General features: G+C 42.4%; 2 protein-coding genes and 1 long non-coding RNA gene across 5 annotated transcripts in view; 2 read left to right on the top strand and 1 right to left on the bottom strand.

Annotated features, from left to right (window-relative positions):
• The window catches only part of LOC148883741 (uncharacterized), a 28,135-nt gene extending 13,260 nt beyond the window's left edge, over nt 1-14,875 (top strand). The window contains exons 2-4 of one of the 2 annotated variants that reach the window (XR_016118454.1): nt 10,576-10,652; nt 12,497-12,630; nt 14,783-14,875. This is a non-coding gene — a long non-coding RNA (uncharacterized LOC148883741). Of the gene's footprint in view, nt 1-10,575; nt 10,653-12,496; nt 12,631-13,590; nt 13,701-14,782 lie in introns of those variants that run through there. The other variant, XR_016118453.1, reaches the window with a different exon arrangement.
• pou3f2a (POU class 3 homeobox 2a) lies at nt 4,618-8,688 on the top strand. The gene has a single exon (XM_089022591.1). It carries the CDS (start codon nt 6,303-6,305, stop codon nt 7,449-7,451), a length of 1,149 nt encoding a protein of 382 aa, XP_088878717.1. The 5' UTR covers nt 4,618-6,302; the 3' UTR covers nt 7,452-8,688.
• Nucleotides 10,625-18,521, bottom strand: faxca (failed axon connections homolog, metaxin like GST domain containing a). 2 transcript variants are annotated; one of them, XM_089021944.1, is made up of 11 exons: nt 18,046-18,521; nt 17,878-17,941; nt 17,657-17,725; nt 17,492-17,525; nt 17,359-17,387; nt 15,573-16,114; nt 14,838-14,973; nt 13,917-14,113; nt 13,587-13,804; nt 12,528-12,644; nt 10,625-12,454 (listed from the first exon to the last, which is right to left on the bottom strand). In XM_089021944.1, exons 6-11 carry the CDS (start codon nt 15,827-15,829, stop codon nt 12,153-12,155), a joined length of 1,227 nt encoding a protein of 408 aa, XP_088878070.1. In that variant the 5' UTR covers nt 15,830-16,114; nt 17,359-17,387; nt 17,492-17,525; nt 17,657-17,725; nt 17,878-17,941; nt 18,046-18,521; the 3' UTR covers nt 10,625-12,152. The 2 variants fall into 2 exon arrangements, with proteins under 2 accessions (XP_088878070.1, XP_088878069.1); XM_089021943.1 differs by lacking the exons at nt 17,359-17,387; nt 17,492-17,525; nt 17,657-17,725; nt 17,878-17,941; nt 18,046-18,521 and having other exon boundaries at nt 15,573-16,445.
• Between the last annotated feature and the right edge of the window lie 7,723 nt (nt 18,522-26,244).

Here is a 26,244-nt window from a genome sequence, read left to right as displayed (position 1 = left end):
AAGCCGGTGATGACACACTGCACCGGTGTCGGGCTAAAAACACCTGCTGGGTGAATTATGGCGCTCATCTGAGAGTCGGGGAGCCTCCCTTTATATCTTTATGGCTTGTCTGAAGAAACGCTTACGTGATTCAACACAGGACATGTTAGAAGGGGGGATTTATAGATGCTCCCAAATACCGGTCACCCTTGATTGGATGGGTGTAGTGTGTGTATGTGTGTGTGTGCTTTGATGTTTCTCCTCCATTTGTCCTCCCAGAGACAGGGCGGGGGGGATAAATTGGAGAAAGAGTAAATCAATGCTAAAGAGAACCAAACTAACCTCAAGGCTAACCATGCACCGCCCTCCCCGCACCTGCATCCTTTCCACTCCACTTCAAATGGTCCTGACACGTGGTTTTATGTTGAGTTTGGCTTCAAGTCGGAAACTTGAAGGGTTTTTCGGGGGTTTGGGGGTAAAATTGAATATTGAAAAAGTTTGTTCAGTTTGCGATGCGTATGTAGAACTGTCGCGGGTTGGAATTGAAGCGGATTTACGTTTGACATCAGATGTGAGGCCATCTCTTTTCGTCAATGGATGCTGCAGCTTCGTGTTTGCTTTCAACATTTAGTTTGAAGCATACGTGTACATTTCACCATGATGTCCTTGATCCACTGGTAACAATGAGGCTTTGATCCTCTCTTATTTCATTTCGAACTGCTTCATACAACAAAGAGGGTGCAGAAAGTGCTTAAGATTGAATGAATGTCTTTTGTATTGTGTCACATTATTTAGTTATTTGTTATTCACTTCAAGATGACGCCGCGAGAGTGGCTGCCTTTACAGCAGCTCCTGTATTTTGTTTTCTTACTTCTTTCTTTCCTTTCCTCTTCCATTTTATCACTTTGCTGCTGCGAAATGTAAATTTCTCCACTGCGAGACTAATAAAGGCCAGATATTCTCTCAAAATATATCTTGTCGAGACTGTTGTCAACGCATCTCACAATCCCGTCCTCGCGTCTTGAATTTGTGACCTCGGCAACTAAAATGTAAAGTAAAGTTGGGACATTGCTGCAGCGTAGGGGCCTTGTGAAATGGGGGTACAGATGGAGCCAAATGCTAGCTGTGTAAGGGCACTGCAATGTGTGTGTGTGGATTGGGATTATAGCGGGCGGGGATTGCGCTCACAGCCAAAGGCTCTTCAGTGAGTTTTCCATTCAACCTTAAGTCCTCTAAGACCTGCTCATCTCTTTCTAAGTGCGGCACGCTGAGATGTGATCTAATGCCGAGTGCCACATGAGAGTACGTGCGTGTGCGCGTGTGTGAGCTGTGACTCTTTGATGAGACCCCTGCTGGTGTGTGTCCATGTGTGTGCGACTGCACGTTTAAGAGTAACGAAGGCCTGTGTGTGTTTGTCTTGGGGGGGCATTCAGATTCATCCCCGAAGAGTTGTTTGGGCTATTCTGCACAGGTTTTCCCTTTTGGGGGAGATTGAATAGGGGTGAGAGGGGGAGTGGGGGTGACGTAGTGAGGTCTCTGGGTTTTGCATTCAGATGTAATTAGTGGCCCACAAAGGCCTGGTTAAAGCTGGAATTCTCCGAGCTGATTGTGTGGGCCAGCTGTGGAGGAATGGCCATTATCTCCATGTGTCCGGCAACATAAAAGAACCCCCTCCTCAACTCTGTTGCCCGACACGCACATGCACACACATGCACACACACAAACACACACACAGTAAAACATATCCTCAGTATGTATGTATGTTAAACATTTATAGTGGTCCTCAGACAAATAGCCATACAAACTCTCTATTACACACACACAGACACCTACACGCACACACACTGTCAAAAAATGTCCTCACTACGTATGTTAAAAATGCATAGTGGTCTTCACACACACAGACACACATACACACAGTCAAAAATGTCCTCACTATGTCTGTTAAAAAATCATTGTCCTCCTCACAAAAATAGCCATACAAACTCTCCATCACACACATACACACACACAGTCAAAAATGTCCTCACTACATATGTTATCAATTCATGGTGGTCCTCACCAAAATAGACACACACACACACACACACACACACACACACACACACACACACACACACACACACACACACACACACACACACACACACACACAAACAAACACACTCCTTGCTCCAGTTCACCCAGCATTTGTGTTTCCCACCAGGGGGAGGACCATGAGCCACCCGGTCACACATACACCCCCCCCCCCCCCCACACACACACACACACACAACACACGCACGCACACACACACACAAAGGGGAAATTGACCCACAAGCTCCCAAAATGGTGCTTTTTTTGCAATCTGAGATCCAAATGAATATTCAACACAACCTCCCCTGTGAGAAGAGTCTCGGAAATAAAACACGTGTATCTTTTTAGTCGAATTTGCATTTTTTTTCTATTCATGGGTGCATTTAATCATAGATGTCCAACAAACAGTTTGGGGACACTTAGGGCCATTAGTCCTGTGCAGAAATTGAATCTTCTCGGTGATTGGGGCCGTTTAATTAGTGTTAATTTAACGCTTAGATTCTCCATCATTAAGCTGCTCTTGGACTTGTAACAACAGGCCAAGACGATTCGTGTGTATGTGATTGTGCGTGCATGTGCAAGCGCACACGAAAAGCGTGTCGTGTTTTGACAGCACAGCTAGTCCTTTGACTCGAATTAACGGCGACCTCTTTGGCGCCTAAGAAGCGGGATTCGCATCGTTTATGCGTTATTAAGTCCCCTAATTGGACAGCCAGTAGTTTGCATATTAGATTATTAGGCTAATATGTTTTTCCCCTCTCGGCTGCACGGCCCCCCGCAAGAGCCCCCGGCGACACATTTGGTGATTCTGGGAATTACGCTCTAATCGTAAAACAGTGTTCTTTTGATCCCCCATAATTCCGTTCTGGCCATGCGTCTTCGCCTCGATTTGATTGAACACGTTTATTAATTAGCCCTAGCCGTGTTAGTCCTCATTTTGCAAAAGTTTTATTGCTGTTGACGCGTGTAGCCGACGTAATATGAACACTTGAAGGTTAAATACCGTATTTATTATTTTGTCCTTGAGGGGTAGGGGGGGTACATTTAACCTTTTTTATTGCTTTCATGTTTAGCTTTGGCTGCCACAATTTAGGTTTTCTCAGATGTGTTCTCAAAGTCTCATTCACTGCCATTCGCGAATTTAATCGGGAATTGAAAATATGACGTAGAGCGCCATTCCTCTTTGGGTGCCGATAAAGCGCTTGGCCAGACCTCTGGCAGTGTTTTTTATCTTCCACCAGGGGGCAGCATTTCCCTTTGTTCACTTTGTTACCCCATTTTAGCACTTTGTTCAGCTGTTGTTAAAGCGCTATATAAACCAATATGTATGTATCACATTGTATTTTTTACAGCCGCCCCCATTTAAAGCTCAGGTAACTCCAGATTTCAGACCCATATAATTTAGGAATTCACTTTTTTTCTGATGAAAGAAGACAGTCTATGATTTCTTACGCTGCATTGAATGTTAATGTAGTCCTAAAACTCAATATTTTGTGGCTCCTGCAATTTGAGTGAAAATGACAAAACCCCTGGCACTGCAGTGGACATATTTTTGCACATTGTTTGGCAGTGAATGAGATATAAAAGATTTCACCGGAGTTGAGGTTAGTTCTCAGATAAAGTGTCCCAAAAAAAAACACTTGATTAATCGGTGCGTTAATTGATCTGTTTGGAAATTAATCAACCGCTTTCAGAACATAGTCATTATTTCCCCAAAAATTCTCCAGATGCGAACTTAAGAGTGACAACCATGCTCTGCATTTTATGCGTAAATCTGTGGAAGAGGTAACTACTGCGCCCATAGATGTTAATTAAATGTAACTTTGTTTTAAAAAGTACATTTTTGATTTTTACCCACAAAAAAAACTTATCCTGTGACTGGAATGTGACCTTGAGAGTTTTGAAAGGCGCTTATAAATTACATTATTATTATTATTATTATTTATTTATTTTACAATGCATAACACAACAGGCTCCGTACAGCTTGACAAGTTTCCTCCATGGCAAAACCCTTAATGTCGACGAAAGGTTCTGTACAGTATCTCAAAAAACTGGTTTGGCCGAGAATTTTGATACAGAGATAACATATTTTTAAAATGAGAATGTTTTAAAATTATTATAAATATTTAACATTTGCTTTCATTCAATCCGGTATTGTATGCATAGTAATTGTTAAAACAAATCAAGATGGTTGCTTTACAGATTTCCCTCATTCTGTATTTTTTTACATAAACCCAAACGATAAACAAAGTTATGTTAGCTGTTATTCCAAAACAAATCCTGACATCCCAGCAGCCCCCACCCGTGAATCCTGCCACCCCTCCTCCTCCCCTCCCCCGCCACAGTGGGTTGAGTGAGACAACAGCATGTCTCCATTGCAAAGTTTAGCCAACAAGCAGGTGGAGGAGGGCACCGTGGGCTGAGGGGTCTCCATTCTATTTAACCCCTCGCTGTCCTCACCAAACACTCTCCCTCCCTCGCCTCCCCGCCATTATTTGTCCTGAGCGGCACGGCCCCCAATGGGCCCTTTTGGCAGGCGGCATAAAGAAGAAAAAGAAGAAGAGCGATTGCAGCTGTGACGTGGGCGTTGTTGTTCCATTCAGTGCCCTCGCCATGGCAACGGGGCAAAAGGCCTTTGGAAGCACGCAGCTCCTCTCTCTGGACAGCGTGGCCAGCTGGAAGTCTCTTGATGGCTTCAATGCTTGCTAAATATCCCAAATATTCCTTTCGGGACTGCAACAGTGCAAAAATGTTCAATTTCACTCAACTTTAATTCACTTTGCACTTATGTTGAACCTAGTCGGTGTCCATATTCACTTTTTCCCTAAACAAAATTAGTGGTTTGGTTTCCACAGACATCTGCTGGGTAGCTGTGGATTTTAAATAGATTGGATTACATTTGTCCAAGGTTGGGTTAATTATTTTAACCCATCAGATTAGGTTGAAAGTTGGCATTTGTGTACTGGTGTGCGGGTTGATTTCAGGTAGTTGGAGTGTATGGAAACTTCTAAACAATATTTATGGAATTCCATCATAAAATTCAAGAAATATGTACAGAAATTCAGATGGGATTATACTCAACATAAAGTTCACATTTACATGCCCTGACAGTATGAAACCGGTGATGTTTCACATGGCTTTCTACACACATTTTAAGGTATTCTACCTGAATGTCATTATTGCCTCTGGAAAACTGGTGGTGTTCCTCAAGGCTCAATCTTGGATCCACTTCAATAATATATAGTATAATATGAATGAAGTTATGAAAGGAAGAGGAAAGGAAGGAAAGAAAGAAATAGAAAAATAAAGAAAGGCAGCCACTATCGCGGCGCCATCTTGAAGTAAAAAAACAAAACAAAATAACAAATAATATGACAACACAAAGAAACAGAGCGTCATTAGTTCTTCAGCACTTGCTGTACCCTCTTTGTGACATGAAGCAGTTCTAGATAAAAGAGGAGAGGATCAAAGCATCCTTTTCAGCAGTGGATCAGGGACATCATGGTGGAATGTGCACGTCTACTACAAGCTAAAGAATAATAATACATTTCATTTCTAAGCACCTTTCAAAACTCTCAAGGTCACTTCATAGTCACAGGATAAGTTTTTCTGTGGGTGAGCAGTGGCAGCCACACGTGCCAGCGTTGACTCAACCCGGAATAAATGTTGAAAGCAAACACAAAGCTGTAGCATCCATTGACGAAAAGAGATTGTCTCACATCTAATGGACCACGCACGTAAATCTGCGTCGATTCCAAGCCGCGACAATTCCGCACACGCATAAAAAAAAAGTTCTTGTATATAGGGGAAAAGGAGGTATGAGTGAAACAAAAATGGTGCTTGTGAAAGTTGTCCCCAATTGACTGACAGGTGATCAATCCCAGCACTGACGCATGAATGAGAGTGAGCCTTGCTGTGTGTTTACACTCCTCCGTAGTGAGCTCCGGCACGCCGCGGGACCGCTCGTACTATTGTGGGGCCGAGGGGAGGGGTGGGGAGGGCTTGTGCACAATCTCCCGTGACCAATGAGCGGGGTGCTGTCAGGGGTAACCACATGTGTCAGCCCACTCTCGGCCAATAAAGAGCAGAGCGAGGCGGACCACAGGTGCGCGCCTCTGCCTGGCGTCCCTTTGGCACGGCGCCCCGGAGATGCTGGAGAGAGACGCCTGGCTGCCCCGTGGCGCGCACCGCTTTCCCGTCAAAGGTAGCCTCCTTCTGTCCCCCCCATCCCGCTCCCCACTCGGGCCATGATGGCGACCGCCACATCCAACCACTTCAGCGTCCTCAGCAGCCCCGGCAGCCCTCCGCAGACGCAGCAGCAGCAGCATTCAGAGTCTGAAACCATGCAGCAGCAGCAGCAGCAGCAGCAGTACAGGGACGCGCACGCCCTGCTTCAGAGCGACTACGGCGCGCACCCGCTCAGCCACGCGCACCAGTGGATCGCCGCGCTGTCTCACCACGGGGACGCCGGCGCCCCGTGGCCTCCCAGCCCGCTCGGGGATCAGGACGTGAAGCCGGTGCTGCACGACGGCGACCGCGAGGAGTTACGCGACTCCGGCGGCGACGCGCGACAGCGACACCCCCACCCCGCGCATCACGACGCAAGAGCGTGGCGCGCCGGCAGCGCCGCCATGGCGACGTCTGAGGGTCCGGGTTTGCTCTACTCCCAATCCGGCTACGGATTAATGTCCGGCGGCGAGCAGCAAGGCGGCATGCACCACCACCCGCACCGGCACGTGCACGCGCATCACCCGCTGGGTCGGGACGACGAGCAGCATAGCCACAGCCCGCACCTGAGCGACCACGGAGGCGGGCCCACGCCGCCGCAGCAGTCGCAGCATCAGGACCACTCGGACGAGGACACGCCGACCTCGGACGAGCTGGAGCAATTCGCCAAGCAGTTCAAGCAGCGGCGCATAAAACTCGGCTTCACTCAAGCCGACGTGGGATTGGCCCTTGGGACCCTCTATGGCAACGTCTTCTCGCAGACCACCATCTGCAGGTTCGAGGCGCTGCAGTTGAGCTTCAAAAATATGTGCAAGCTCAAACCGCTGTTGAACAAGTGGCTGGAGGAGGCCGACTCGACCTCGGGTAGCCCCACCAGCCTGGACAAGATCGCAGCTCAGGGTCGCAAGAGGAAAAAACGGACCTCCATTGAGGTCGGGGTCAAAGGGGCTCTGGAGAGCCACTTCCTCAAGTGCCCCAAACCCGGCGCGGCTGAGATCAACTCGCTGGCGGACAGCTTGCAGCTGGAGAAGGAGGTTGTCCGGGTTTGGTTCTGTAACAGAAGGCAGAAGGAGAAGCGGATGACGCCCGCCGGAGGGGCCTTGCAGGGAGGCGAGGACATGTATGGGGATAGCCCCCCGCACCACGGAGGACAGACCCCGGTGCAGTGACATCCGACCCCCACCCCCCTATTACCCCCTCCCTTGCGCTTTCCTCCCCCTCCCCCCAAAAAAAATAACATTGCGAGCTGGATTTACAATGCAGGCACATGTTGACGGATTCTCCTTCCCCATCCCGCTGCGGAATTTGCAGCGACTATTATGGGATTTATCCTCCTTCTTTTTCATTATTATTGCGGGACGTGCTTCATGCTGCCGTAGGAGCCAAGCAAAAACGCCTTTTGTGCGTCACTGTGACACACACACACACACACACACACACACAACAGAAAAAAGGCAATGTTTTGTGGACGTGTCAGGGGGTGTAAGGGTGGGGGTTGCTCTCGCGTGGGTTGGATGAACCGCAGTGAGTAAAAGTGGGTAAATAAACGCCATCTTTGCGTGGAACAAAAGCAACAGGGGTTGGAACAGCTGCCTGCTTTTTAGCTCACATTTACAAGCCAGCAACAACAGTGTTATTATTATTATTATTATTATTATTATTATTATTATTATTATTATTGTATATTGATGCTCTTATTTAAAGATTCATTTTGGTTTGCCGGGGAATATAAATATTACACCTGCTCATTGGTCACAAGCCAACAACAACATCATTCTTAATATTATGATGATGACTTGACTGGCATATAAAGCTACCGTATTTAAATACGGTTATTTTGTATTCCTTTTCCATAAACAATTGCTTAAACATAACAAACTGTTTTTTGCTGTGATACATGTTTATTTAAAAAAAACGACATTAAAACAGTATTGCAGCAATTTGGCAATTCTGTAAGAACCATGAAAATTAAGGTAAATTAAAAAACGATAATACTAATAATAATAATAATACCTTGAAGATTTTTTTGGTGTGTGCAATTGTTTTGATGTTTATGTACTTTTTTAAAGAAAAAAAAACTCGTGAGAAAACACTTGTGAGAATCTTTAAAAGCAATTCACCCCGTTTATGCCTTCCTCTCCTATGAAGATGGAGGACATTTATTTCAACAACTCACGTCCCACAATAATAATTTAAAATCACGTTAAAAAACATGTACCAGCTGTATGACTCATACTTTCACCCAGACTCTTTGTGGGATGTACCTCATTCATTTTTAAAAAAAGATTTGTTTTTATTTGGTGTGTGTATAAAAATTTCGTTTTGAATACTTGTCAGTCTGTGCCAACACGGTAGCAACACGTGTTATTTATGGACTGTGATTTACATAAGATTATCTGATAATGACACGTTTTTTTTTTTTTTGGGGGGGGGCGTGTTGGTTTGAATTCTCCTGCATCAAATGTGGAAACTCAGACGACGCAGCTTAAGGACATTCGTTGCTCTTTTCATTTTTTTTTACGTACAACGAAGCTTTCTGAATGTATGACCCGATTTTCCCAGCATTTTAAAAAAATTATAGTGGTATTATCGTAGGGATACCCACACCCCCACCCACCCTCCAGGGTGAATCTTGATATTGCCTCAAAGCTGAATTTGAATTTCTGCCTTGTGGGATGGAACGAATACAAAACCAAAACAAAACACACATCGACCTGAAATCTGTGACAAGGGGGGTGGAAAAGAAACAAATCGAAAATTGCACAATTTCTACTTTTTTTGGGTCATTTAATTTATTTTCTATGGTATTTCATTCTGCGGGTGCTTATTAACTTGTTTGAAACCGTTACTTTTTTTAATGTTGGTGTCTGCGTGCCCTTCGAGGCCACAACTGACTTTCAATCCATTTTGTAACAGTAAAATATGTACAGTATTTCATTGGTTTTTAATATAAAAAAGAAAATCTTACAAACAAGTCACTTTCAGACGATTTTAAATGTACAGGTTTCAGACGAAATCAGTCCCATGTAATTAGTTTGTCTGGGAAAAAAACGTGTATTTTAAATGACAACGGCAATAACTACACAATTAACATCTGATCGAAATAATCTATCGCTTAATTGAAGAAATCATTAATTTTCGATCGAATGTGTTTTTGTTGCGCAGCTTGTTGTTTGTGACGTATTTTCCGCTGTGGTTTGACTCACTTTGTTGTTCCTTGAGCATGACGTCATTGATTTAACATTAGCAGGCCAACAGTGCCGTCTTGTGGCAAGTTGCGGTACACGAGGACGAAAAGTGTTTCGAAATTCATCATTTTCATTTTTAATTTAATGAAACCAAATCTAAATCTTTTATTGTGTAGTCTGAGCCAGGATGTGCCAAATCAACCTTTTTGACGTCAATGAATGAAGAGAAATCCATCAATGATGGAATATTTTCAAATGGATGTTTTTTGTTTTAATCACACTGTATATTTACTGTACATTGGAATCATTTTAAAGTAAGCCAACTTCAGGTCTCATGTTGGAATTTTCTCTCTTTATTTTGTTCGAACGCATAACTTATAATTATGGTATGTGAAAATAGTCCATTTTTGAATCTTGGAAGACAATTGGAGAAAATCGATGAGAAGGTTTCTTCAGCCGTCATCTGTACTTCTTTGAAGGTGTCGGACATTTCGCATCTTATCCAAGAGGCTTTGTCAGCGAGCTAAAATTTGCTGGTAGTTTTGGCCCTATATATATCCCTACTGTCCAGACGTGGCGGTGCCAGACTGCTATGATAGGTCCCTGCTCTCAGGTTGGGGGGAGCAGAGGACTATTCCCTGAGGCTACACTGATTACTTATATTGTCCTGACTGATTGCTTCTATTGTCCTGCCTGATTATGGGGCCTACGACTGACTTGATTGCCCCATTTGCTCTGGTATCACCTCATGAGCCAATGTGGTCTAAGAAGTGTGTTGTAAGAACGATCCAAATTAAACCTCACCCCCATCATGGCGATTTAGTGAAGGGTTTTGCTGTTTTATGAAAATAGCTTTTTACTCCTCTTCCAACTCGTCTATTTTCTTGAAAATGTAGTTTTCTAGATTTAGTACAACAAAATCTCCTCGATGGATAAAAGAAAATGGAGTAATTTACAGTTATGCCAATGACCAGCCTTTTCTTCAGATGTTCTCTCTTAATTTCATACAATTGTTAGGATGGATGTGTGGTATACTGGGGGGCATATACTATAATATCAACTGTAATATCTTTTTCTGCATCTTCCTCTGGTGTGTGCATTGTAGGCTCAGAGCGCCCAGGAATTTAATTGAAGACACGATTCAACCACCGTCCCTCCCAACCAACCACCAAAATAATCCAAGTAAAATATCACATATATTTAATCATTATCTCTATGCACATTTATCATGTTAGATTATGTTATTTTGTTCACACCACATGTATGAGTTTATGGTAAACCATATGAGGATTTATTTCATGTCGTTGATATCCATTTTAAGGTCAAAAATGACACGAGCACTGTGAGGGGAATGTTGCAAATGATACACAAGTGCTCTGAATAATGTAATGAGTGAGGACATGTACATGGCCTTAAATTGGATATTGAGAAAATGGAACAAATACTCACACGGTATACCATCGTGTGTATGTATACAGTCAATGAAATGACATAATGCTCACACAATAGACGATGATATCATATGGCTTCTATAATCTACAAGCACAAAAGGGTCCAGGTAAAAATTCCCCCCTGCTTCCTATATCCCATCTCACAAAAAAATGGACTTTGTAGACAGGGGACGAATGGTGCTTTGACATTTGCAATTTCATTTATGACCAGCAGTACATGTGATCTGTTTGCTTTAAGAAGACATAAATCAACAAAATATATTGACAAGTTGACCAAATCAAACAACTGAGTAACAATATGAAATAAAAAAAATACAGTATTTTTTTTTAAGTATTTACAATAATAGTCATACTTAACTGCCAAAATAAAATATAATCATAAAAAATAACTTTTCCCACACAAGGCCAAACGTGAATTAAGATGGCACATAAGTCAAAATATTAAAAAGTGGACTGATGCCCTTTCATTTCTAAATTCAGAGAGCCATTTTGAAATATGTTTTATGTTTTAGGATCACAGGACGATTATCAACTCATCATACTCATAACTTTCAACTGCTCCTTGTTACAGATCTTTTCGGGGGAATAGGGGGGGTTTACTTAAAGGGGCTTGACGTGAGGGGACCAGTTTAAGGGGACATTTTGACTGCAAAAGTATCCACAACATTTTTAAAAAAATGACTTAAATGTGACATGACTTGACAATTCTATTTGCAAACGAACTGTTGTCTATCTCATGGCAATTAATCAGATTCAAAAAAATTAAAAAAACAATTTCCATCCCTTTATTCAAAAACATGTTTCAAATTGATGATGCAGAAGCATAAAAACTATTTTTGCTCCAATTATTGATTTGATCTGCCCCCAAAATTCTGACCACTATTTTCCAATGTCAAAGTAAATATTTTATTTTGATTCAACACAAAGCTAATCAGTCCGCATTCAGAGCGGATGACCAAAATGTGACATTTAGCAATTAGCATCTTTATGTTGAATCAAAATAAAACATTTCGGAAAATATTGATCAACATTTTTACCAATTTTTAAAAATGCGTTTATGGTCCAAAACTGTTAATTGTGTGTGTTTTTTTTTTTTTTTTGAAGTTTTTGCACAGTCAAAAAGATTTTCTTTAAATACGGGAATGGAAATTAAAAGTCGTGTGATTTAACACACACAAGCGGATGTAGCGCACATTATGTTTCTCAAATTTGACCAATTTCCCAACTTGGGTCAACACTTGAGCGGCTCCATTTCAGAGCACTCCGTATCCATATCCGAGTCATACAGAGAAATACCCGTCGGGTCGCTACCGGGCGACATGGGCGGTGTGCCCGCGCTGCAGGCGGAAGGTGAGCCCGTGTCACCCTGGAAGCTTTCCGTGCAAGAATAAAGGCCCAGGTCGGGGAGCTTGGAGGTGGGTGCGTAGCTCTTGGACTCGTCGTCGTAGCTAAAGTCGTCGAAATCCACAAACCACTCGGGCCAGAAGCGGCGGCGAATTCGCTCGCAGTACATGGCTAAGTTGATCAGCTCACCTTTAAAATAATAATAATAATGCGTTTTTTTTTTTCTTTCAGGATGTGGTGATGAGACATTGGCCAAGCTCACCTTTGATGAGTTGCTCAGGTCGCGTTCCGGGTAAAGTCCACATGGCAAGGGCCAGGTGGCCGAACACCGTGGCATCTATTGTTGATATCTTGGAGCCCATCAGGTACTTCTTATTGCCTGGGACACGGGGAAGAATACGATGTGAACATGGACCACCAGGTTTTAGTTCTTATTTTCACTTAAATAGGGCAGTAATGTTTGTCATCCATCTTAACTCATTCACTGCCATTCCCCAATTTATTCGGGAATTGAAAATATGACGTAAAGCGCCATTCCCAAATTTGTTCGGGTTTTGTTTATTCTTGTTTGGGTGCCGAAAAAGCGCTGGTCCTTTCCTCCGGCAATATTTTCCCTTCCACAAGGGGGTAGTATTTCTTTTTTTTTTACATCTTAGCACTTTGTTCCAGCATCACCTTGTTAAAGCGCTATATAAATATTATTAATATTTAAATATTAAATTTTAAATATTTATTTAAAATAATATTATTATTATAGTATTGGACTGTTATTTGGACAGCCGCCCTCATTTCAAGCTCATATAACTCCAGACCCGTATAATTTAGGAGTTAACTACTTTTCTTCTGATGACAAAAAATGTTTCTTATGCTGGATTGAATGTTCATGTAGTCCTAAAACTTGTGTGGGTCCTGCAATTTGAGGGGAAAATGACAAAAACCCTGGCACTGGAGTGGACACATTTTTGCACGTCTGGCAGTGAATGAGTTAAGTTTCAATAATAAAACAAAAACAACTCAAAATGTTGCAAAAATGGCAGTGAATGAGTTAACTCAAAAATGTGTCCACTCCAGTGCCAGGGTTTTTGTCATTTTCCCCTCAAATTGCAGGACCCTCAGAATATTGAATTTTAGTACTACATAAACATTCAATTCAGCGTAAGAAACCTTAGATTCACTTCTTTCATCAGAAAAAAGAGTTAATAGCTGAATAAATTCGGGAATAGCAGTGAATGAGTTAATTTATTGTTTTGGTTAATGAACTGGATTGCAACAGGACCTTAAAAAAATGAAATTGCAATGATATATTTTTCAATCTGTTCACCTAGCAGGGTGGCCAGTGTGCGCATGTCCTTCTCCATCATGGCATAGACTTGTTCCTTGGAGAAGCGACCCATCCCGTGGCCGTACATCTCGCGCTGGACGATGCCGCCCGTCACGTGACTCAGGATCCACTTGAGTGTCTCGCTCAGCGGCCCGCTCACGGATAGCATTTTCTGCGTCTCCTCCAGGTTGTCCACCCACTGGCAGTATGCGATGGTCCTGCGGGCGAGGGCGGGAGGTCACATGACCCCATTTTGTTAGAAACATGCGCTGAATTGATTTTCTCAAATTGAAATGATTGAAATCTTGTCATGACGACAGCTCAACCCACCAGTAGAAATGCTCCTCCACCATTTTGGAGATAGCGCGGGACACGGCCATCTCCTCTGGCGTCAAGCCCTTGTTGAGGCTCACGCCCAGCCTCTCCTCCAGGAAGTCGATGATAAAGTCGGAGCCGCACGCACGCTCGTGGTTGTACTCGATCCAGGGCATCTTGCCTTGAGGTGACAGCTTCCCGTCGAAATAGTTCTGCACGTGCAGATAAAAAAATGTGAGTTTTACCCCCAACCCTTGCTTTGCAAACATTTAACTCATTCACTGCCAGACGCTGTGCAAAAATGTGTCCACTCCAGTGCCAGGGTTATTGTCATTTTCACTCAAATTGCAGGGCCCACAGAATATTGCATTTTAGGACTATATAAGCATTCAATTCATCATAAAAATCCTTATGCTCTCTTCTTTCATCTGAAAAAAATAGTTAATTCCTAAATTATATGGGTTTGGAGTTATCTGAGCTCAAAATGGGGGTGGCTGTACAAAATATAATACAATACATATTGATTTATGTAGTGCTTTAACAACAGCTGAAGCTGTAACAAAACGCTAACATGGATAAAAGGCAAATGCTGCCCCGTCGTGGAAGGGAAAAACATTGCCAGAGGTCTGACCAGCACCAAGAAAAACCAAAACCTAAACAAATTCGGGAATGAATAACTTTCCATGATAGGGTTAATCTAGAATCTTGTTGACAAGTTTCCTATTGAAAGTCATGAAAATATATTCACTGAATGCATCCCACCGGTTAATCTCGTGGGGGCTTTTATACACCGTGACAATGAGGCGCTCTAAAGTGGACAGATTAGCCCTTGTAATCTCACATTCCCACTGTCATTACCAATTGTGTTTGTCTTTCAACAGACAATTTCATCTTCAAACATCACCAGTCTGCGGAGACACCCAGAAGACAAGCTACCTGGTAGGGCAGGTCCACCATGCGGAGGTAGGTCTCCGTCTTAAGGCAGAAGGGGGACAAGGACGGGGCTCCGCGTTTGGGGCGGGAGAATTGATGCAGAATGATGGCATCCGTAGAGTCAAACTCTTCTTCCTTTCTAGGCCGACCAAAAAAGGAAACACCAAAAAAACACAATTAAATTGTAAGTAAAATTAGTCACTGTGGTTCTGTCAATCAAATCGGTTCAAGAGATCAAATAAAATAATACAATTGCTGCAGTTTACCGACCGAGTCACAGTTGTGACAGTCTTTTTGATATTTCTCTCTAACCGTCTAATACTGCCCTCCTGTGGTCACGTCACGCACTTCAGGAGTCGAGCTCATACACTAAAGTGCGTTTACGTTCTGTAAATTGAGAGGTTCGGCGTTTTTTGGAACGCAGAAATACTTTGTAAATGGCTCTGACAATCAAATCGCTTCAAGAGATCAAATAAAATAAAACAATTGCTGGAGTTTACCGACCGAGGCACAGTTGTCAAAGTCTTTGATACAATATTTCTCTCTCTCTAACCGTTCAATACTGTCCTCCTGTGGACACGTCACGCACTACAGGCGTCGACGTAATACACTAAAGTGCGTCTACGTTCTGTAAATTGAGAGGTTCGTTGTTTATGGAATGCATGACTCAACGTCAAGAATGGGCAAAAGGGGCCTGTCAATGTTAAATAATTACATACGAACCTCCAGCGTTATTACCTGATGACGAGCAATTCGTGGAGCAAATAGGCAGCGGCAGCCAGCAACGCTCCTCCGGTCAGATAGAGCGACTTCCTCCACCAGGAATCCAAACCCAAAACCGACATGATATCGCCGCGTACGCCGCCCATGGGGAGGGCGACGATGGCCCCATAAAACGACGACTTCTCGCCGGCCGCGACCCCCTGACTCCGGCTGAGGTCAACCGCGGACGACCGCGTCCAGGCCAAAGCCACTTGCCAGCAGCAGCAGTACATGCTCGTGGCCGTCCGCGGCCGCTTTCCGCCTTGCTGTCGGCCTCATTGGTGCTGCGAGATCGACCGCTGCAGGCCTGCGGACACGGTGAGCAGCCCCTTCTGCAAGGTGAGGGTCCTTTACATCATCCACGACAACGCCAAGCTCTTCCTCCTCATCCTCCTCTAAGAGGACGCCAAGATGAAAGAGTAAGTCGTCATGATTCCGGTTGGACCCTTCAAAGTAATAGTCGAGTGCTTCCCACTGGCGGATGTGTGCGTTGCATGTGTGTCGGCGTGGTAAAATGCCTGGTTTTTAAAAACAAAACAAAAACAAAAAAGCAACTTCTTGGAGAATGAGAACATTGTTGCAGGTAGTATAACTTAGGTGGGCAATGAAATAGGATTCTAAAAATGTTTAGTGTTACGCACAACGATTGCTGCAGGGGGAGTTTTGTGTGGGGTTGTCACCGCGATACTTGGCAGCTGTCTTGTTTTTCAAATGGCAAAAATATGGGAAAAGACGCCCCATCTCTCTTTTCTGTTTCAGAAAATCAGAATGTTCATGGAGCTTATCGAAGCTGTCTTCGACAAGTAGGTGGGTGACACCCTGAAGTTGTAAACCAATCACAGGAATAAAATGTTGCTCACATTCAGTGATGTGAAAATTAAGCTTGAAACACTTAATTACTTTTTCTTGGGAAACATCAGTTGTTGGTATCCAAGAAGACCAAGGAGTATTATCGTTTGTAGTCACTGGGAGGGAGGTGCTTTTTCCTGGGAAACCTCAGTTCTTTATATGAAATATGATGAAGGAGCACGACCATTTGTGGTGGCTGGTGGCCTGGTGGTTCACTTACCGCTTGAGGCCCATGGGATTTGTGTTCAAACCTCACTCATTGATGTCGTGAATATTCAACTTAAAACACTTAGTTTCTTTTTCTCTGCAAACCTCAGCCGTTCGTATCAAATATGAACAAAACGCAAAGTGAGTCACAGTCAAATGTAGTGTAGAGGTAAACTCACTAACAATTGATACAGGTGAAGTGGGTTCAAACCTCCCCTCGTACACATTGTCAAAATTCAACTTGAAAGACTTAGTTAGTTTTTCTTGGGAGACCTCAGTTGTTGGTATCAAATATGACCAAAATGCTAAGCAGGACACAGTCACCGGTAGTGTAGAGGTACACTCTCCTGCGTTGGGCGCAGGCGGTGTGGGTTCGAATCCCCACCCGGTGCGAGAATAAATGCCTGTTCAGATGGCCGTCATGTGGGTTCCACCCCCAGAGGCGGTTCCAGAATGAAGGGCGGAGCCAAGAAGCCGGTTGGAAGAACTGACGAGTGGTCCTGAACATCGTTCAGGATCTGGGATGTTGAAAAGCCCCGAATGGAAGGGCGAAGCGAGTAACTTATAACACTTTAAAATATATACTAAGTGTTTTCGCGAGGATGTCAAATAGGAGTGGCGCTGGAACGGGCACTCCCTCCCCTTTGGTGCAGTGGTACAAGCACAAGACTTGTACCTGGGGGACCCGAGTTCGAAACATACTCACGGCAGCCGGCCCTTGACGTTCATCTTCGCCTGTGGAAAGAGGAAAGGACAACTTGAATTACAGATTGATCTTCAGTGTTCCGTCAAACAAAAATTGGACGATAAATTAGAGAATGGAGGAAATTGTTACTTACAGCGATTGGCACAATGGCCTCAAGACCGCAACAGCTTGCTCGTGATGATAGCAGAGATGTTGCAGTTCCCCAAATGAAACACCCGATTGAAGAAAAAAACATTACAAATGAGCAACAAACAAAATTTGGAAGACAAATTTGGGAATGGCGGAAATTGTTACTTACAGCGATTTGCAGCTTGGGCTTGAAGACGATGGCACAGCTAGCCATGTTGTAGCTGCCCAAACGAAACACCTGATTGAGGAAAAAAAAACAGGACAAATGAGCCCACTCATCATGGGCAAAGACTTGACGAGGGAGGGCACCATTGTGCGATGAGACCTGGTCAAAAAAACGTAAAAAGCACACGAGATTTGGGACAAGTTAGCTCATCAACGTATACTCACCTGTGTTCCACTCAATTCTGCATTTGTGGAGCCGCTCCTTTTCTTCATCTCACCCATGGCAGCCCTGCGAAACACACCCACAAAATGGCAGCTGCGCCACATGCATCTTCAATTAGCTAATTGTTTGGTTACATGGCAAGAGCAGACTTGTCACAGCCTTTGACTCACCATCCATTTGATCAAGAAGCCCTCAATATCTGCATCAAGATGCGTAGTTCACCAGGAGGAGTGACGATCCCCCATGACATCTGCTTTCAACTGCACCAACTGAAGACTGCCAGGTTGGGTGTGGCTGGGGGTTTGTTGGGGTGGGTGGAGCCGAGCCAAGAGCGATCTGTCCAGGCAACAGCAGCCAATCCGATTAGGAGGTGTGGTCATTTGGCACCGCATTTGGAACACCTGATCGAAATGAGCCTCGTTGTTCAGTCGCTTGACTTTCTTTGACCCCCACTGCACCCGAGGACCCCTCACAGACCGATCTTGCTCATTCTTACATTGCAGAAACACAGTCTCCCAATGTGGCTTTACATGGTCGGTTTTTGGGGGCTATGAACGACTTACAATGCTCACACAAAAATATATGACCACTGTGCTGCCATTAATTGTCACAGATATAGTTGTTGAAAAATCTCTGGCGTCGGGTACATGATGCGTGGAATCAAACCCCACCAATTGTTGTATGAAGACACACTTTTAAACACTTAGATACTTTGTCCTGGGAAACCACAATAGTTGCTATCAAATGTGACCAAGGACCTCTGCCGTTCATGTTAACTGTTAGTGTAGTGGTACACCCATGAACATTGGGTGCAGGCATTGTGGGTTCAAACTCATCGCACTAATATATACAATAAATTAGACTTGAAACACTTATTTACTTTTTCCGGGGAACCTCAGTTGTTGGTATCAAATATGACCAAGGACCTTTGACTTTTGCAATCACTGTTAGTGTAGTGGTGCCCTCTTTGACATTGGGTGCAGTCAATGTGGGTTCAAACCCACCCATACTCTTTGTATATATTCAATTAAAACACTTAGTTACTTTTTCCTGGAAAACCTTAATTGTATCAAATATGACCAAGGACCTGCACAATTTACAGCCAATGGTAGTGGAGTGGTCCACTCAGCCATGTTAAGTGCAGACAAAGTAGGTTCAAACCCTCCCCCATGCCAGTCCTGCACTTAGGTACTTTGACACTTTTTCCTGGGAAACCTCAGTTGTTGGTATCAAATATGACCAAGGACCTTTGCAAAACACAGTCACTGCTAGCGTAGTGGTACACTCACTGACTTAAGGTGCAGCCGGAGGCGGTTCAAACACCACGGACTGTCTTTGTAAAAATTGAAGTTAAAATGCTAACTTTTTCTCTGGAAACACTAATTGTTGGTATCAAATATGACCATGGACCGTACACCATCAATGGTCGTGGATTGATCCGCTCACCGAAGTTGGTTGCAGGCAAAGTGGGTTTGAACCCAAACCCGCTCTATGGCATTGTATACATTCAATCGAAACACTTAGTTACTTTTTCCTGGAAACCTCAATTATTGGTATTGAATCTAACCAAGGACCTGTACTATGCATGGTCCTCGGTAGTCTAGAGGTACGCTCCCCTCCATTGGACGCAGGCGAAGAGGGTTCGAACCGCTCAATGACATTATATGTATTCAATTAAAAGACTTAGTTAGATTTTCTTGGGAGACCTCAGTTGTTGGTATCAAATATGACCAAAATGCTAAGCAGGACACAGTCACCGGTAGTGTAGAGGTACACTCTCCTGCGTTGGGCGCAGGCGGTGTGGGTTCGAATCCCCACCCGGTGCGAGAATAAATGCCTGTTCAGATGGCTGTCATGTGGGTTCCACCCCCAGAGGCGGTTCCAGAATGAAGGGCGGAGCCAAGAAGCCGGTTGGAAGAACTGACGAGTGGTCCTGAACATCGTTCAGGATCTGGGATGTTGAAAAGCCCCGAATGGAAGGGCGAAGCGAGTAACTTATAACACTTTAAAATATATACTAAGTGTTTTCGCGAGGATGTCAAATAGGAGTGGCGCTGGAAAGGGCACTCCCTCCCCTTTGGTGCAGTGGTACAAGCACAAGACTTGTACCTGGGGGACCCGAGTTCGAAACATACTCACGGCAGCCGGCCCTTGACGTTGATCTTCGCCTGTGGAAAGAGGAAAAGACAACTTGAATTACAGATTAACCTTCAGTGTTCCGTCAAACAAAAATTGGACGATAAATTAGAGAATGGAGGAAATTGTTACTTACAGCGATTGGCACAATGGCCTCAAGACCGCAACAGCTTGCTCGTGATGATAGCAGAGATGTTGCAGTTCCCCAAATGAAACACCCGATTGAAGAAAAAAAACATTACAAATGAGCAACAAACAAAATTTGGAAGACAAATTTGGGAATGGCGGAAATTGTTACTTACAGCGATTTGCAGCTTGGGCTTGAAGACGATGGCACAGCTAGCCATGTTGTAGCTGCCCAAACGAAACACCTGATTGAGGAAAAAAAAACAGGACAAATGAGCCCACTCATCATGGGCAAAGACTTGACGAGGGAGGGCACCATTGTGCGATGAGACCTTGTCAAAAAAACGTAAAAAGCACATGAGATTTGGGACAAGTTAGCTCATCAACGTATACTCACCTGTGTTCCACTCAATTCTGCATTTGTGGAGCCGCTCCTTTTCTTCATCTCACCCATGGCAGCCCTGCGAAACACACCCACAAAATGGCAGCTGCGCCACATGCATCTTCAATTAGCTAATTGTTTGGTTACCTGGCAGGAGCAGACTTGTCACAGCCTTTGACTCACCATCCATTTGATTCAAGAAGCCCTCAATATCTGCATCGAGATGCGTAGTTCACCAGGAGGAGTGACGATCCCCCATGACATCTGCTTTCAACTGCACCAACTGAAGACTGCCAGGTTGGGTGTGGCTGGGGGTTTGTTGGGGTGGGTGGAGCCGAGCCAAGAGCGATCTGTCCAGGCAACAGCAGCCAATCCGATTAGGAGGTGTGGTCATTTGGCACCGCATTTGGAACACCTGATCGAAATGAGCCTCGTTGTTCAGTCGCTTGACTTTCTTTGACCCCCACTGCACCCGAGGACCCCTCACAGACAGATCTTGCTCATTCTTACATTGCAGAAACACGGTCTCCCAATGTGGCTTTACATGGTCGGCTTTTGGGGGCTATGAACGACTTACTATGCTCACACAAAAATATATGACCACTGTGCTGCCATTAATTGTCACAGATATAGTTGTTGAAAAATCTCTGGCGTCGGGTACATGATGCGTGGAATCAAACCCCACCAATTGTTGTATGAAGACACACTTTTAAACACTTATTTACTTTTTCCGGGGAAACCTCAGTTGTTGGTATCAAATATGACCAAGGACCTTTGACTTTTGCAATCACTGTTAGTGTAGTGGTGCACTCTTTGACATTGGGTGGTGGTTTTTTTCCGCTAAAAACGCCTTACTATACATGGTCGTTTTTTTTCGGCTAAAAACGCCTTACTATATATGGTGGGTTTTTTTGGCTAAAAACGCCTTGCTATACATGTTTTTTTTTGGCTAAAAACGCCTTACTAAACATGGTGGTTTTTTTCAGCTAAAAACGCCTTACTATACATGTTTTTTTTTGCTAAAAACGCCTTACTATACATGGTGGTTTTTTTCAGCTAAAAACGCCTTACTATACATGGTCGTTTTTTTCCGCTAAAAACACCTTACTATACATGGTCGTTTTTTTCCGCTAAAAACGGCTTACTATACATGGTCGGTTTTTTTTCGGCTAAAAACAGCTTACTATACATGGTCGTTTTTTTTCGCTAAAAACGCCTTACTATACATGGTCGTTTTTTTTCGGTTAAAAACGGCTTACCATACATGGTCGTTTTTTTCGGCTAAAAACGCCTTACTATACATGGTCGTTTTTTTCGGCTAAAAACGCCTTACTATACATGGTCATTTTTTTTCGGCTAAAAACGCCTTACTATACATGGTCGTTTTTTTACGCTAAAAACGCCTTACTATACATCGTCATTTTTTTTGGCAAAAAAACCCTTACTATACATGGTCGTTTTTTTCCGCTAAAAACGCCTTACTATACATGGTCGTTTTTTTCCGCTAAAAACGCCTTACTATACATGGTCATTTTTTTCCGCTAAAAATGCCTTACTATACATGGTCGATTTTTTCCGCTAAAAACGCCTTACTATACATGGTCGTTTTTTTTTCGGCTAAAAACGCCTTACTATACATGGTCGGTCTTTTTTCCGGCTAAAAACACCTTACTATACATGGACTTTTTTTTTCGGCTAAAAACGCCTTACTATACATGGTCGTTTTTTTCGGCTAAAAACACCTTACTATACATGGTAGTTTTTTTCTGCTAAAAACGGCTTACTATACATGATCGTTTTTTTTTTTGTTTTTTTTAAAGGCCTTACTATACATGGTGGGTTTTTTCGGCTAAAAACGCCTTACTATACATGGTCGTTTTGTTCGGCTAAAAACGCCTTACTATACATGGTAGTTTTTTTCTGCTAAAAACGCCTTACTATACATGGTCGTTTTTTTTCGGCTAAAAACGCCTTCCTATACATGGTCTTTTTTTTCGGATAAAAACGCCTTACTATACATGGTGGGTTTTTTTTTTGCTAAAAACGCCTTACTATACATGGTCGTTTTTTTCAGCTAAAAACGCCTTACTATACATGGTCGTTTGTTTGGCTAAAAACGCCTTACTATACATGGTCGTTTTTTTTCGGCTAAAAACGCCTTACTATACATGGTCGTTTTTTTCGGCTAAAAACGCCTTATTATACATGGTCGTTTTTTTACACTAAAAACGCCTTACTATAGATTGTCTTTTTTTTTTTTTTTGCAAAAAACCACTTACTATACATGGTCGTTTTTTTCCGCTAAAAACGGCTTACTATACATGGTCGTTTTTTTCCGCTAAAAACGCCTTACTATACATGGTCGTTTTTTTCGGCTAAAAACGCCTTACTATACATGGTCGTTTTTTTTTGGCTCAAAACGCCTTACTATACATGGTCGTTTTTTCAGCTAAAAATGCCTTACTATACATGGTCGTTTTTTTCGGCTAAAAACGCCTTACTATACATGGTCATTTTTTTCGGCTAAAAACTCCTTACTATACATGGTCGTTTTTTTACGCTAAAAACGCCTTACTATACATGGTCATTTTTTTCCGCTAAAAATGCCTTACTATACATGGTCGATTTTTTCCGCTAAAAACGCCTTACTATACATGTTCGTTTTTTTTTCGGCTAAAAACGCCTTACTATACATGTTCTTTTTTTTCGGCTAAAAACGCCTAACTATATACATGGTCGTTTTTTTTTCCGGCTAAAAACACCTTACTATACATGGACTTTTTTTTTCGGCTAAAAACGCCTTACTATACATGGTCGTTTTTTTCGGCTAAAAACACCTTACTATACATGGTAGTTTTTTTCTGCTAGAAACGGCTTACTATACATGATCGTTTTTTTTTTTGTTTTTTTTTAAAGGCCTTACTATACATGGTGGGTTTTTTCGGCTAAAGACGCCTTACTATACATGGTCGTTTTGTTCGGCTAAAAACGCCTTACTATACATGGTAGTTTTTTTCTGCTAAAAACACCTTACTATACATGGTCGTTTTTTTTGGCTAAAAACGCCTTCCTATACATGGTCTTTTTTTTTCGGATAAAAACGCCTTACTGTACATGGTGGGTTTTTTTTTTTGCTAAAAACGCCTTACTATACATGGTCGTTTTTTTCAGCTAAAAACGCCTTACTATACATGGTCGTTTGTTTGGCTAAAAACGCCTTACTATACATGGTCGTTTTTTTTCCGCTAAAAACGCCTTACTATACATGGTCGGTTTTTTTTCGGCTTTATTATTGGTCGTTTTTTTCCGCTAAAAACGGCTTACTATACATGGTCGGTTTTTTTTCGGCTAAAAACAGCTTACTATACATGGTCGTTTTTTTACGCTAAAAGCGCCTTACTATACATGGTCGTTTTTTTCGGCTAAAAACGCCTTACTATACATGGTCGTTTTTTTCCGGCTAAAAACGCCTTACTATACATGGTCATTTTTTTCGGCTAAAAACGCCTTACTATACATGGTCGTTTTTTTACGCTAAAAACGCCTTACTATACATCGTCATTTTTTTTCGGCTAAAAACGCCTTATTATACATGGTCGTTTTTTTACACTAAAAACGCCTTACTATAGATCGTCGTTTTTTTTTTACTATACATGGTCGTTTTTTTTTCCGCTAAAAACGGCTTACTATACATGGTCATTTTTTTTCGGCTAAAAACGCCTTACTATACATGGTCATTTTTTTCGGCTAAAAACGCCTTAATATACATGGTCGTTTTTTTACGCTAAAAACGCCTTACTATACATCGTCATTTTTTTTGGCAAAAAAACCCTTACTATACATGGTCGTTTTTTTCCGCTAAAAACGCCTTACTATACATGGTCATTTTTCTCCGCTAAAAATGCGTTACTATACATGGTCGATTTTTTCCGCTAAAAACGCCTTACTATACATGGTCGTTTTTTTTTCGGCTAAAAACGCCTTACTATACATGTTCTTTTTTTTCGGCTAAAAACGCCTAACTATATACATGGTCGTTTTTTTTTCCGGCTAAAAACACCTTACTATACATGGACTTTTTTTTCGGCTAAAAACGCCTTACTATACATGGTCGTTTTTTTCGGCTAAAAACACCTTACTATACATGGTAGTTTTTTTCTGCTAGAAACGGCTTACTATACATGATCGTTTTTTTTTTTTTTTTTTTTAAAGGCCTTACTATACATGGTGGGTTTTTTCGGCTAAAGACGCCTTACTATACATGGTCGTTTTGTTCGGCTAAAAACGCCTTACTATACATGGTAGTTTTTTTCTGCTAAAAACGCCTTACTATACATGGTCGTTTTTTTCGGCTAAAAACGCCTTCCTATACATGGTCTTTTTTTTTCGGATAAAAACGCCTTACTGTACATGGTGTTTTTTTTTTTGCTAAAAACGCCTTACTATACATGGTCGTTTTTTTCAGCTAAAAACGCCTTACTATACATGGTCGTTTGTTTGGCTAAAAACGCCTTACTATACATGGTCGGTTTTTTTCGGCTAAAAACGCCTTACTATACATGGTCGTTTTTTTTCGGCTAAAAACGCCTTATTATACATGGTCGTTTTTTTACACTAAAAACGCCTTACTATAGATCGTCGTTTTTTTTTTGTTGCAAAAAAACCACTTACTATACATGGTCGTTTTTTTCCGCTAAAAACGGCTTACTATACATGGTCGTTTTTTTCCGCTAAAAACGGCTTACTATACATGGTCGGTTTTTTTTCGGCTAAAAACAGCTTACTATACATGGTCGTTTTTTTACGCTAAAAACGCCTTACTATACATGGTCATTTTTTTCGGCTAAAAACGCCTTACTATACATGGTCGTTTTTTTACACTAAAAACGCCTTACTATACATCGTCATTTTTTTGGGCAAAAAAACCCTTACTATACATGGTCGTTTTTTTCCGCTAAAAACGCCGTACTATACATGGTCATTTTTTTCCGCTAAAAATGCCTTACTATACATGGTCGATTTTTTCCGCTAAAAATGCCTTACTATACATGGTCGTTTTTTTTCGGCTAAAAACGCCTTACTATACATGGTCTTTTTTTTTCGGCTAAAAACGCCTTACTATATACATGGTCGCTTTTTTTTCCGGCTAAAAACACCTTACTATACATGGTCGTTTTTTTACGCAAAAAACGCCTTACTATACATCGTCATTTTTTTTGGCAAAAAAACCCTTACTATACATGGTCGTTTTTTTCCGCTAAAAACGCCTTACTATACATGGTCATTTTTTTCCGCTAAAAATGCCTTACTATACATGGTCGTTTTTTCCGGCTAAAAACGCCTTACTATACATGGTCATTTTTTTCGGCTAAAAACGCCTTACTATACATGGTCGTTTTTTTACGCTAAAAACGCCTTACTATACATGGTCATTTTTTTGGGCAAAAAAACCCTTACTATACATGGTCGTTTTTTTCGGCTAAAAACGCCTTACTATACATGGTCGTTTTTTTTCGGCTAAAAACGCCTTACTATACATGGTCTTTTTTTTCTGCTAAAAACGCCTTACTATACATGATCGTTTTTTTTTTGTTTTTTTTTAAAGGCCTTACTATACATGGTGGGTTTTTTCGGCTAAAAACGCCTTACTATACATGGTCGTTTTGTTCGGCTAAAAACGCCTTACTATACAAGGTAGTTTTTTTCTGCTAAAAACGCCTTACTA

This window comes from Hippocampus bargibanti, linkage group LG19 (assembly GCF_051943395.1).
Source record: "Hippocampus bargibanti isolate YZ-2025 linkage group LG19, ASM5194339v1, whole genome shotgun sequence".
NCBI classification, from domain to species: Eukaryota; Metazoa; Chordata; class Actinopteri; order Syngnathiformes; family Syngnathidae; genus Hippocampus; species Hippocampus bargibanti.
Note: the sequence above shows the minus strand (reverse complement) of the source record. Positions and strands in the feature narration are given on the sequence as shown.